At 41.9% G+C, this 14,343-nt stretch overlaps 1 protein-coding gene across 4 annotated transcripts in view; it reads left to right on the forward strand.

Annotated features, from left to right (window-relative positions):
* The window catches only part of LOC140904231 (uncharacterized), a 34,826-nt gene that overhangs the window by 7,406 nt on the left and 13,077 nt on the right, over positions 1-14,343 (forward strand). For 3 of the 4 annotated variants that reach the window (XM_073326671.2, XM_073326672.2, XM_073326673.2), the window contains exons 7-8: positions 10,671-10,780; positions 11,490-11,616. In XM_073326671.2, the coding sequence (XP_073182772.1) occupies positions 10,671-10,780; positions 11,490-11,616 (237 nt within the window). The remainder of the gene's footprint in view (positions 1-10,670; positions 10,781-11,489; positions 11,617-14,343) is intronic. The other variant, XM_073326674.2, reaches the window with a different exon arrangement.

A 14,343-nucleotide genomic window follows, 5' to 3' on the forward strand; every position in this document is an offset into this window, starting at 1 on the left:
CAGGGGCTGGAGCCCAGCTGTATCCTGTATTGACTGACCCTGAATGGGAAATCAAGCTGCTATATTGTGTACAGTGACTATGAATGGGAGGAGAGTGCTACATTGAATATAGGCTGATTTTGAATGTAGGAGGGAGTTGCAAAGTATCTGTGTGTATAATCTGTGTCTCTCACTCTTTTCACATTGGCTTCCACCCCCCCCCTTTTTTTTTTTTGATAAACACTTAAAAGCAGTTAAGTCAACAGCTTATTGATTAAGCCAGAGTTAGTGTTTTCACCTGGGGTTTTGTCAGGTGATGTAAATTCCCATGGCGTTCCATTTAGTGCACTTTTTTTTGGCAAGTGTGATAGTTTTATTATTGTTTAGTGGCTCTCAGCCTTTCCAGACTACTGTACCCCTTTCAGGAGTCTGATTTGTCTTGCGTACCCCCAAATTTCACATCTCTTAAAAAGTACGAAATCGGACACAAAAATACAAAAGTGTGACAATGCACTATTACTGAAAAATTGCTTACCTTTTCATTTTTATCATACAATTATAATACACATCAATTGGAATAGAAATATTGGGCTTCCCTTTCAGTGTATAGTCTATACAGCAGTCTAAACAAGTCATTGTCTGTATGAAATTTTAGTTTGTACTGACTTCGCTCGTGAATCATAGAATCATAGAATCATAGAATATCAGGGTTGGAAGGGACCCCAGAAGGTCATCTAGTCCAACCCCCTGCTCAAAGCAGGACCAATTCCCAGTTAAATCATCCCAGCCAGGGCTTTGTCAAGCCTGACCTTAAAAACCTCTAAGGAAGGAGATTCTACCACCTCCCTAGGTAACGCATTCCAGTGTTTCACCACCCTCTTAGTGAAAAAGTTTTTCCTAATATCCAATCTAAACCTCCCCCACTGCAACTTGAGACCATTACTCCTCGTTCTGTCATCTGCTACCATTGAGAACAGTCTAGAGCCATCCTCTTCGGAACCCCCTTTCAGGTAGTTGAAAGCAGCTATCAAATCCCCCCTCATTCTTCTCTTCTGCAGGCTAAACAATCCCAGCTCCCTCAGCCTCTCCTCATAACTCATGTGTTCCAGTCCCCTAATCATTTTTGTTGCCCTTCGCTGGACTCTCTCCAATTTATCCACATCCTTCTTGAAGTGTGGGGCCCAAAACTGGACACAGTACTCCAGATGAGGCCTCACCAATGTCGAATAGAGGGGAACGATCACGTCCCTCGATCTGCTCGCTATGCCCCTACTTATACATCCCAAAATGCCATTGGCCTTCTTGGCAACAAGGGCACACTGCTGCCTCATATCCAGCTTCTCGTCCACTGTCACCCCTAGGTCCTTTTCTGCAGAACTGCTGCCTAGCCATTCGGTCCCTAGTCTGTAGCTGTGCATTGGGTTCTTCCGTCCTAAGTGCAGGACCCTGCACTTATCCTTATTGAACCTCATCAGATTCCTTTTGGCCCAATCTTCCAATTGGTCTAGGTCCTTCTGTATCCTATCCCTCCCCTCCAGCGTATCTACCACTCCTCCCAGTTTAGTATCATCCACAAATTTGCTGAGAGTGCAATCCACACCATCCTCCAGATCATTTATGAAGATATTGAATAAAACCGGCCCCAGGACCGACCCTTGGGGCACTCCACTTGATACCGGCTGCCAACTAGACATGGAGCCATTGATCACTACCCGTTGAGCCCGACAATTTAGCCAGCTTTCTACCACCTTATAGTGCATTCATCCAGCCCATACTTCCTTAACTTGCTTTCTATGTAGCCTGTTGTAAAACTAGGAAAATCTCTAGATGAGTTGATGTAGCCCCCGGATGATCTCTGCGTACCCCCAGGGTACATGTACCCCTGCCTAGAACCACTTGTTTAGATGATTTTGTTTATTTGCATGTGAATCATTTTCCACTGTGTTTTAATGAATGGTTAATTTATGGGTTTGAATTAATTGATTTGTTAGTGCAAGTAGTTTACAGCATTTGCTTTGTTTTCTTTTAGCATTTTGGAATGTGTAGGTACGCCAGGTACAAAGACATAACAGGAGGCTACTCGTCACGTAGTTTTCATTTGTACCTAAAATGAAAGTCTATACATTAGTTTTTAGAGCTGACTTTAAGGCTAATACAGCAGCAAAGTCAGCATAATGACTTGTGACAGGAATTAGTTTAAAGTGTTGTAAGATTTTTTGGGGGTTTTGATCATGTATTTTTGTGCTAGCATGCTGGACCCTCTTTTGATTAAATGAATAACTACATATGTGTGCAATGGGTAAATTGGCACAAATTATTTTCTTTATAAGATGGATACTGTAAACTTTGTGGACAAATAAGTTACTTTTTCTTTAAGTATTGTCTTAAGATTACTGTCCTGATGTTGACAGGTTTCAGAGTGTTAGTCTGTAAACGCAAAAAGAATGAGTACTTATGGCACCTTAGAGACTAACAAATTTATTTGGGCTTAAGCTTTTGTGGGCTAAAACCCACTTCATCAGATGCATGCAGTGGAAAATACAGTACAAAGATATATATATATATACACATACAAAGAACATGAAAAAATGGATGTTGCCTTACCAACTGTAACAAGACTAATCAATTAAGGTGGGCTATTATCAGCAGGAGAAAAAAAACTTTTGTAGTGATCATCAGGATGGCCCATTGCAAATAGTTGACAAGAAGGTGTAAGTAACAGTAGGGGAAAAATTAGCATGGGGAAATAGTTCTTAGTTTGTGTAATGACTTATCCACTCCCAGTCTTTATTCAAGCCTAATTTAATGGTGTCCAGTTTGAAAATTAATTCCAGTTCTGCAGTTTCTCTTTGGAGTCTGTTTTTGAAGTTATTTTGTTGAAGAATTGTGACTTTTAGGTCTGTAACTGAGTGTCCAGGGAGGTTGAAGTGTTCTCCAACTGGTTTTTGAATGTTATAATTCTTGATGTCTGATTTGTGTCCATTTATTCTTTTGCATAGAGACTGTCCGGTTTGGCCAATGTACATGGCAGAGGGGCATTGCTGGCACATGATGGTATATATTACATTGGTAGTTGTGCAGGTGAATGAGCCCTTGATGGTGTCCCTTAAATAGATATGTGGACAGAGTTGGCAACGGGCTTTGTTGCAAGGATAGGTTCCTGGGTTAGTGTTTTTGTTGTGTGGTGTGAGGTTGCTGGTGAGTATTTGTTGTCTGTAAGCGAGGACTGGCCTGTCTCCCAAGATCTGTGAGAGTGATGGGTCGTCCTTCAGGATAGGTTGTAGATCCTTGATGATGCGTTGGAGAGGTTTTAGTTGGGGGCTGAAGGTGACGGCTAGTGGTGTTCTGTAACTTCCTTTGTTGGGCCTGTCCTGTAGTAGGTGACGGTAAAAAAAAAATATTCCTACTGTATTTTCCACTGCATGCATCCGATGAAGTGAGCTACAGTTCACGAAAGCTTATGCCCAAATAAATTGTCTGTGTTCTTTTTGTCCTGATGTTGATGTAGTTGGGTTAATTTTGTGCTTTTGCAAACTATTTTTAAAATACTTCATTTTTACTCTCTTCCCCTCCTTCCCCCCTGAATTTAGGAGATTAGTTTGGCACTTGACACTTTACTTTAAAAATGTTATTGGATTTTAGTTATTTTAAAGACTGGTGGTTAATGTGAATAGTGACTTTTTTATTATTTTTTATAGTTTGAGTATTTTTACAGCAATTTTTTGATTGCATAATTAATAGCTTGGCACTTATACTGACTTCTATACATGCAATCTTTAAGTAATACTTTTTGCTTCTTTGAGGGTAAATTAAGCTAGGGTCTTGAATTAATTTTGTTTATAATTATTTTTTTTTAGTCTGATTTTGTGCAGGTTCCCAGTCCCAATCCTTATGTATTTGTAAATTTACTAAAGTGTACTCTAGCATATTCTGGGATGAATTGCAGTAATTGCAGGGTTACAAAAAACTATGTACTTTTGATATATTTTTTAATTAATTAGAAATTGCACTTTATGAACTTGGGGGTTGTAGACCATTTGAGGAAATTTTAAAGCCCAAATAATTTACTCTTTTTTTATTGACTTTTTACTAAAGACAGTTTTGACAAGCATTTTTAAGTTGTTTTAGCATATATTCGTTGGGTTTTTACATTATTTTTAGTTGTACTAAAAATTAAAACATTATTATTATTTATTATTATTTTAGTTTATTTACTTTAGGTAAACCTTTGTGAATGAAACAATTAAATTTGGGGACATTTTTATCCCCGGGACATTTTTTTCCCCAGATACATTGACTTTTTTTAAAGCAAAAAGTAGCTGATGTTGGTGTTTTGGAACTACTTTTAGGGTTTAAAAAGTGTTCACTACATTTAAGATGTGGTAAAATACTTTTTTTTTTTTTTTACTTAGCTTGGCTAAGTTTTGATTTATAAACGGCCGTTGCTACCAGTTTAGGAGCATTTGTTGTTTATAATGAATTGTTAAAATCTGATTAGATAAAAAAAAAAAAACTGGCCACAAGGGTGTATGTATTAAGAATAAAATAATTTGCATGGATTTTTCAGAAGCTAAGAATACAATATTGTTTTATATACACTAGATTTGATTTTGAAGAGGTTTTAAATTTTACTTTGTGGAGATGTTTGTGTTTTTGTTTTTTTTTTTAACGATTCAGGCAGACATTTTGGAATTATTTTTTTAATTCTTTATTTTCTTTTTAGGTTAAACTATTGCCAGTTTTGTTAATTTATTCACTTGCTCTGGAAATTATGTGCTGCTTTTTTAAAACTTTACCTAGTATGTTAGATTGTTAAACATTAAACAGGACTTCATTGATTGATTTTTATTTTTTAAATGTAATTCATTTTTGCCCATTAATTAGCTAGGTGTAGGGAAAATTTTTTAAAATAAATCCTAAATTGAAAGGAAGATACAGCATAACACATACATAACATTTTGGGGGGTTAGTTTTTAACTTTACCAATCATGGTGACTGATGGGACGAACTTTCTGCCTTTCTGTGTGGAAGATGACACAATACCTAAATTAAATGGTGGAGAGGAATTTTAATCATTTTAGACAATGGATTATTCACTAAAATAAAGGCATTACCCTCCTTAAAATTTAAGAGATGAGGTGGGCGGGGTGGGGGGCTGTGCTAATATTAGGCTAGTTTCCTGGAAACATGGAGTGGAATGTAATTAGCTATAGGATAACTCCATGCTTGTCCTTTCTGAATTAGTGTGTTTACAGGGAAATTTTTCTGCAACTACATGTGCTACTTCTGGAATTGTTTCACCAGATTTTAACAGGCCTTTGGTGGGTTTTAGGGTTGTCCTTTCAATAGGTAAAACTTTGTATTCAAAATCTAAAACTGTCACCATTTATACCAGTGAATTTGTTCCTAGGTAAGCTGGGCATGGTAGGTAGCTTTGTATTTGAGAATTTAATTTCCTGATTAAAAGTTCCTTAAAACTATGGTCTTTACATTGGGGATGTTTTTGATCCCCAAAGTAGGTTTGCCTTAACTTTTTATAAGACTTAGAAATACTTGTCTTTTTTGTTTTAATATTATAAGCTATTTGCCAGGCTGTGAGGGAGTTCTTAAATATGCCATATTCTCTCCTTAAACCAAGCCACATTCATGTAAAGCTCTGCTGACGCTTTGTTGATAAAGATTTATTTTGTAACCTTTTTAGTAGACATTTGTTTTAATAACTATTTTATTTAAGTCTGTGAAAACTAACTGTTTTTTTTGCCAGATGTGTGTTTTGTGGGTCTTTCTTTCTTTCTTTCTTTCTTTCTTTCTTTCTTTCTTTCTTTCTTTCTTTCTTTCTTTCTTTCTTTCACAACAGTTAAGCACATGTAAATATTAGCATTTTGGATTATATGGATTAATATTTTTTATTGTTTGGTTTAAATATGGAATATTTTTACTAACTACTTTGGAGTTGCTTTTGTTTACTGTTTGTATTGTTATTACCACGTGCTTGCTTTATTTTTTTTCTTTTCATTTTTTGCTAATTATTTTAAAGCTTTTTAACAGTTTTCAGAGGACGCAAAGGTGACAGAAGTTTGCTTTTTTGCTGACTTTTTACAATGTTACATTGTCCTTGCACCACTGAATTTTTTAAATGAACTTTTCTCTTAAGTTTTTTAGCTCTTCTCTCAATGTCACTTGAAGATTTAAATGATATGTAATTTTATAGTGCCAATTTTTTTTTTTCTTTTTGAAATTATTACATTTTATTTTCATGATTACATTGAACTAATTTCAGTAACTATTTTGCACTTTTAATTGTAGTAACGCCAATCATTGTTTTTCTTTTTATTAAGTTTATATAGTCTAATTTTGGTGCTTCTTTTTTTAAGGCTGCGAAATTTTGTAACAGCTGGTAACATTTGTGAATGGCTGATATTAATTTTTTAAAAAGAATAAAGGCTGAGCTTTTTTAACACTTATTTGAGAGTTTAAGTTAATGTATTTAGAGGGGTTTTCCATTTTTTTTTTAAATGGAGAAGTTATTTATTTGTGAATTTTTAAAATTTGTTTGTAATGTATGTACATTTCAAATGGACTGGTCTTAGCACACTATTTAACTCTTGCTACACAGACTAGCTGATTTTTACCCGTTAAATTGATAAAACCATTATTAGTAGCTAATTTTGTTAAAACACAAATTCAGATGTGTTTCTGTTTTTACATTGTTCTTTTAAAAATAGTTTTTTTTAATTACATTTTTTACTCTAAACTTATTTTTTATGCTTAAATTATACCTGAAAAGCATTTATATTTCTTGGAATGATTTTATACATTTAAGATAGAATCTTAAAGTTTTTTCCAGTACGTTCCTGTTCATCTATTATGATCGTTAATTTATGGGAAACCGTTTCAGCAGAGCTAAAACTGCTAGAATTATTTAAAGGAGTTGCACTGGAGGGTAAAGGCACAGAGTGCGTGGTTCTGGGGTAACAGGATAAATTTCATTACTAGCCTTGCTTTTTATGGGGTCTTTTTAGAAAATAACATAACTTACAACCACTTAGAGACTTTAAGAAAAACAAACAGGATATGTCTACAGCCAAAAATAAAAAATGCAAATTATAATCACTCATCACAGGAGAAGAAGGGAAAGAGGGAATATAGGTTAAAACATAATCAAAACAAGGCCTCTCAGGACGACAGTCTTTCAGTTTGCTTTGTTTCTTCCGACTTGGGGTTGAGGAAAGTGAGATGATTAAAGATGAGATGCAATGATGGCAAGTCAGGGTGCGTGGGAGATGACTTTTTCCCCCAAGTCTCTTTTTAAGAACCTCCAAAAGTAGTAAAAGGGAGAGGCATAATTTATTTTGTTTCCTAACTAAATCTATTTCCACCAGGACAGACTTGGCTTAGGTAGCCTCATTCCCATATTTTCTTGTTTACCATGCACTTGACCTACTTTTATTATAGGTTATTGTAACCTCTTAAGAACTTTCATATACTTTTTACAGTGAAGATTACAAATGTTAGGCCCAGTTATTACAACAGAATGCTTATTTGAACTCGGTTTTTTTTGACATCCCCTCTTATACTAACTGTAAAAGTAAGAATAAAACACGTATCCATGCCAAGCCTGTATATAAATTTTATGTGTGTGTTTCAAGCAATTGACGGAGAATACTTGATCGTAACGGATAAGGGGGCACTGGATGTGGGGGAATGAGATTTTCTTTGCTTTAGAGCGTAATAAAACTTTCAAAATCTTACAGCCCCTACTCCTCAACACTGCATTGCCTTTCCTGAGCCTACAGGCAGTTGAAACACCAGACTAGATCATTATTTTGTGTCACCATTAATTATGAATGGGAAGAGAACATGATATCATAGAATCATAGAATATCAGGGTTGGAAGGGACCTCAGGAGATCATCTAGTCCAACCCCCTGCTCAAAGCAGGACCAATCCCCAACTAAATCATCCCAGCCAGGGCTTTGTCAAGCCTGACCTTAAAAACCTCTAAGGAAGGAGATTCCACCACCTCCCTAGGTAACGCATTCCAGTGCTGCCTTGGCAACAAGGGCACACTGTTGACTCATATCCAGCTTCTCGTCCACTGTAACCCCTAGGTCCTTTTCTACAGAACTGCTGCCTAGCCATTCGGTCCCTAGTCTGTAGCGGTGCATGGGATTCTTCCGTCCTAAGTGCAGGGGGTTGGACTAGATACCTCCTGAGGTCCCTTCCAACCCTGATATTCTATGATTCTATGACTCTGCACTTGTCCTTGTTGAACCTCATCAGATTTCTTTTGGCCAAATCCTCTAATTCGTCTAGGGCCCTCTGTATCCTATCCCTACCCTCCAGCGTATCAACCTCTCCTCCCAGTTTAGTGTCATCTGCAAACTTGCTGAGGGTGCAATCCACACCATCCTCCAGATAATTAATGAAGATATTGAAAAAAACCGGCCCCAGGACCAACCCTTGGGGCACTCCGCTTCATATCAGTTGCCAACTAGACATGGAGCCATTGATCACTACCTGTTGAGCCCGATGATCTAGCCAGCTTTCTATCCACCTTATAGTTCATTCATCCAGCCCATACTTCTTTAACTTGCTGGCAACAATACTGTGGGAGACCATGTCAAAAGCTTTGCTAAAGTCAAGGAATAACATGTCCACTGCTTTCCCCTCATCCACAGAGCCAGTTATCTCATCATAGAAGGCAATTAGATTAGTCAGGCATGACTTGCCCTTGGTGAATCCATGCTGACTGTTCCTGATCACTTTCTTCTCCTCTAAGTGCTTCAGAATTGATTCCTTGAGGACCTGCTCCATGATATTTCCAGGGACTGAGGTGAGGCTGACTGGCCTGTAGTTCCCCTAATCCTCCTCCTTCCCTTTTTAAAAGATGGGCACTACATTAGCCTTTTTCCAGTCATCTGGGACCTCCCCCGATTGCCATGAGTTTTCAAAGATAATGGCCAGTAGCTCTGCAATCACAGAGCCAACTCCTTTAGCACTCTCGGATGCAGCACATCCGGCCCCATGGACTTGTGCTCGTCCAGCTTTTCTAAATAGTCCCGAACCACTTCTTTCTCCACAGAGGGCTGGTCACCTCCTCCCCATGCTGTGCTGCCCAGTGCAGTAGTCTGGGAGCTGACCTTGTTCGTGAAGACAGAGGCAAAAAAAGCATTGAGTACATTAGCTTTTTGCACATCCTCTGTCACTAGGTTGCCTCCCTCATTCAGTAAGGGGCCCACACTTTCCTTGACTTTCTTCTTGTTGCTAACATCCCTGAAGAAACCCATCTTGGTACTCGTAACATCTCTTGCTAGCTGCAACTCCAGGTGTGATTTGGCCCTCCTGATTTCACTCCTGCATGGTCGAGCAATATTTTTATATTCTTCCCTGGCCATTTTTGTCCAATCTTCCACTTCTTGTAAGCTTCTTTTTAGTATTTAAGATCAGCAAGGATTTCACTGTTAAGCCAAGCTGGTCACCTGCCATATTTACTATTCTTTCTACACATCGGGATGGTTTGTCCCTGTAACCACAATGAGGATTCTTTAAAATATAGCCAGCTCTCCTGGACTCCTTTCCCCCTCGTGTTATTCTCCCAGGGGATATAAAGATGAATGAGCTGCTGGTGCTATAGCATACATGGACCAACCCTGGGGACTCGTCATTCTGATAAAACCCACATTTCAAAATCTCTTCCTTTCCTTCACAATCCCAGCTGTGGAAATAGGGACCTTGGAGCTGTGCACAGTAACCCTTTCACTGCTGGGTCTCTATCACAGTAACCCCCTCTGGTGATTAGCAGAGATGGGGGTGGGGCAGCAAGTTTGGATCCCAAATGGTATTCGCTGCCATTAGCGATTGTAGGAGTGGGAGGGAACCCAGACGTAGGTGTGGGCCAAGTCTCCCAGCTGGAGGGAGGGGAGACGGGGAAGGAGATAGAGAAACTGAAGGAGAAGTAAGTGGGGAGAGCGGTGACAGGGTCCCAAACTGGTCCAGTTATAGAGGCAGAGAGTTTCAGGCCAGACGGGTCCACTACATCATCTGATCTGACCTCCTGTGTCACAGGCCACCAACCCCAGCCACCACCCGCCTACTAAACCCAACAGCTGGAGTGAGATCCAAGTATCACGGCCCACAGCAGACTAGATTGTTTTACGCCAGAGGCAGAGAATGGGAGATGGGGAGTGAGATGCTTGAGGCCCCTGACAGGGAAATGATTACCCCCGCCCAGTCTCCCATCTCCAGCCGTCACCATGCCTGATACTTCAGAGGAAGGAGATAAAAACAAAAAATCTCCCAGAATACATTTGGAAGGGGGAAGGTGGGGAGAGATCCCTTCCTGACCCCTGCCATTGGCTGGCTGGAAGCCTGAGCTTTAGGAACATGAGACATAGACCAGAATCACTGCAGACCAGAATAAAACTGGAGAGGTGAATGCAGCCCGAAAGAATTCTGGGCATCAGGTCAACCAGTGGGGCTGATTCAATTCCACAGAATCATAGGACTGGAAGAGCCCTCAAGAGGTCATCTAGTCCAGTCCCCTGCACTCAAGGCAGGACTAAGTATTATCTAGACCATCCCTGACAGGTGTTTGTCTAACCTGCTCTTAAGAAAAATCTGTCGGTAGGGAAAGAGCCAGGGGCAATCGTGATGTGAAATGCATTAAAGCCACTTCTGAAATCTCCCCAGTCCCCCTTCTTGCCCTGACAGGCTGTAGAGTAACACCTGCCTTTGGCTCCCGATGCTCCCATCCTCCCCGGGGACGAGAAAGGACAATGGCTGCGGTGGAGCCAGTCCAGGTAAGGTTTCTGATGGAGTTGCTGGTGGGTTCATGCTGCAGAGAGGGGGGCAGAAAATACAGAGGAGGTCAAGATTGCTTAAGAGTTTGATCAAGAGGTGGGGGGGGCGCAGGAAATCCACAGGGTGGAGAAAGGGAGGGGGACAGGGTGTGGCGAACCTGCTGGGACTTGTTCAACCTAGGGCCCGGATTCTAGGAACAGACCTATGGGGGTTGGGGGTTCAGATCCACATATTAGTGGAACAGGAAACAAACCCCTTGGCCTGGGCTGGGAAAACTTACCAGATTACTAGTGCTGGAGTCTCAACCTACCAACCTAAGGTTTCTGAGCAACATGAAGGGGACACCCACCAGAGGGTGTTAGGGGAGATGCCCCATCTCCTGACATCCAGCTAATGGCAATGGGGAGGGGGTTGGGATTCCTACCAGGGGGCCTGGAGCCTGCTAGGGGCCCCATCTCCTGTATCAGGCTCTGGCTAGTAGGTGTGTGATGAATGTGAAGACCCTGCCCCCTCTATCTGCTGGGAAGCACGAGAAGTTCTCTTTCTCACCTCACTCTGAGGCCTTCTGGCTGCTCTGAGCAGGGTGGAGGAGGAACTTGCTGATTGTGAGCCTCCCAGAGCTTCCATCTGGTAGGTCCCTCTCCCCCGTGAATGGTGGGGCTGTGAGTGGGGCAGCAGGTCCTGAGTGTGGGACTCTTGCTCTTTCAGGGGCCGGTGACCTTCGAGGAGGTGGCTGTGTATTTCACCAGGGAAGAGTGGGCTCTGCTGGACCCCGCTCAGAGAGCCCTCTGCGGAGACGTCATGCAGGAGAACTATGAGAATGTGACTTCGCTGGGTAAGGATTCCTTTCCCCTTGGTTCTTAGAAGACGAAATGAAGAGTTAAGGTTCACGACACCCCACAATGCCACCTCTCCTCTGCCCTGTTTCAGCATCACCCCAACATGCCAGTGACACACACAGTGACGCCCTCTGCCCTCCCCTGCTACAGAACGCTCTGGGAACAGGAGCAGACGCGGTATTGCACAAAGTCTAACAACTTCTCTTTGCGAAGGCAAAACTGGGGTTTAATTCCAGCAGAGTGAAGAGAAGCTGCCTGCCACTGGCCTCCACTCCAACACTCAGCCTACTCCACACGAGCCAGCTCAGACTAGCAAAGTGAGATCACCCCTTTACCGGCATAAGCGCCAGTGTGCATCGTGCTGTGAAAGTGGCAGGGCTTCTCCCGCCCACATAGCTACCGCTGCTCCTCGTTGGGGGTGGTTTAGTTATGCAGAGCGGCTACATGCAGCTGCCTCACTGTAAGCTCTCTCGTGTAGACCTGGCCTTAGTTTGGCTGATTTCACTCCTCAGGGTGCAGCTCTGCACTGGGATGCTTGTGCAGTAAAACGAGTAAGTTTGTTACCTAAATAATCATTCTTTGTTCACACCAAGGAGAGGGAATTGGGATAGAAATAGTTACAAACAAACCCAAGTTAAAATATGCTTCTGAGACTAAAACCTAACTTAACTAACTAGAAAAGGAGTACTTGTGGCACCTTAGAGACTAACCCATTTATTTGAGCATGAGCTTTCGTGAGCTACAGCTCACACATTGTAAGGAGAGTGATCACTTTAGATAAGCTATTACCAGCAGGAGACTGGGGTGGGAGGAGGTATTTTTTTCATGCTTTCTGTGTATATAATAAGATCGTCTAAACTTTCCACGGCATGCATCCGATGAAGTGAGCTGTAGCTCACGAAAGCTCATGCTCAAATAAATGGGTTAGTCTCTAAGGTGCCACAAGTCCTCCTTTTCTTTTTGCGAATACAGACTAACACGGCTGCTACTCTGAAACTTAACTAACTAGGTTTTTTGTTCCAAGTCGTTTGCTCCCCACGCTCCTCCTTCCTTAGCCAGGATACAACCCAGCAAAACCCAGAGCACTTGGTTCCTGTGTCTCCTGCTCAATTGTTTCTTTACCCACCTTATCTCCCCATGAAATGTCTCTGTTTCAACAGCCAGTATTGCTTCCTCCTGTTCTTCCCTTTCTGTGCGCTTCCCATCCCCTACTCGTTTGCATGTAAATGGCTTTTCTATTGTTTTGATTCCCCCCTGGTTAATTTACATCATTGTTAGGGGCCGGCTTTCTCTTCGCCCTCCCTTGCTTCTTGTCACGCAGACAGAAAGCAGAAGATGAGCAGGCAAAGTGCAGGCAATGCCATGGTTATTGGCATTAATCAAGCATATCCATAGCTCTACACGCCAGCAGAGACTTTTCCCCAGTGTCCCACTTTCCGCTTCCCTAGAAGGCATAGTTATACCTGCAGTGCACACCCATGATCCCACTCCTTACAATTTATGGTCATGTTCTGTTTTGGAGGGTCGTGAGTCTGGGGGCTCAGTGTCACCTCTTTTGTATCCCATGGGAAGGGTAAGGAGTGAGGTTGTGCTTTGGTCAGGGACAGGCATTTCTTTGGCTTTCAGTGTTTTTTATACCTTCCACCCACCCTCCCTCCCCCCCCCCAAAAAAAATCTCCCCTTGCCCTTCCCAACCTGTTGCTTGACCTTATCTTGGGAGAGAAGTTGAGGCAGGGCTGTCCTTCAAGTGTCCTCTCCCACTCTGCCCAGCGACACTTTCTCTTTTCACCCCATCTGCTTGTGGGCAGATGTAACATACGGTGCCTTTGTTCTTTGTTCACACACATTAATAAGAATATAAAAATATCAGAAGTCAAATGAGCCAAACAAGACCCAAACTTCTATCTCAGGCAGATATACAGGCCTGAATACTACATTATCATCACTAACACTCCTAGCAGTCATCACGGAGTTTGTTCTGCTGGTCGGGTCATTAGCTTTCCCGGCTCAGGCCAGGTACTGGTAGGGAGTGTGACGTGGATGCTGTTGCAGACCGGAAGCTAGACAACTTTTTTCTCCATTTGTCGGGTCACAAACTCGAAAGCATAGTAGAGGCGAGGATCCATAATTCCTCATGTGGTGTTCAGATAGTAATGACCAGCATATTGCAGGCTTTCAGACAAGACCTTGCTCTATTGAGCATTTTTATAGCACAGTAATATTGCATACAATCAGATGCTTCCCTTGTTCTGGGGTTCAGACCCCACTGTTTTCCCCCTGGGATTGTCACAGTGCCACGGTGAGTGATGGGCTAGCTGCATTTCTGTCCCCTTCCTCCTCTCTCAGAGTTCCTTACCCTGGGGTCAGGTCTCACGCCTTTCTGTCTCCTGGAGTGGAATTCAGCAATTCTTCTTCTCCTAAACCAGGCCCTGGGCGGTGCTACCCTCTGTGCTTACCCAGCAGGTCAGGCTGAGTGCGGACACCTTTACTACTTCCCTTCGGGAGTCTGAGATCAGTGACAAAAGAGTCTCCTTCAGACCAAAGGAGTGTTTATTCTGCAGTAGGAAAAAAAGATTTGAAAATGGTCTTCATGCCTGCCTGGCTGACCATCCCCTGATGGACACCTCAGCAGGTCTAACTTCTTCAGACATCCCATCAGGGTCATTTCTTTGTCTCTTTCCTGCAAACAATTACCTGAACTGGCTATCCTGCCTGTGATGGGA

The sequence above is a fragment of the Lepidochelys kempii genome, chromosome 28 (assembly GCF_965140285.1).
Source record: "Lepidochelys kempii isolate rLepKem1 chromosome 28, rLepKem1.hap1, whole genome shotgun sequence".
Taxonomy (NCBI): Eukaryota; Metazoa; Chordata; order Testudines; family Cheloniidae; genus Lepidochelys; species Lepidochelys kempii.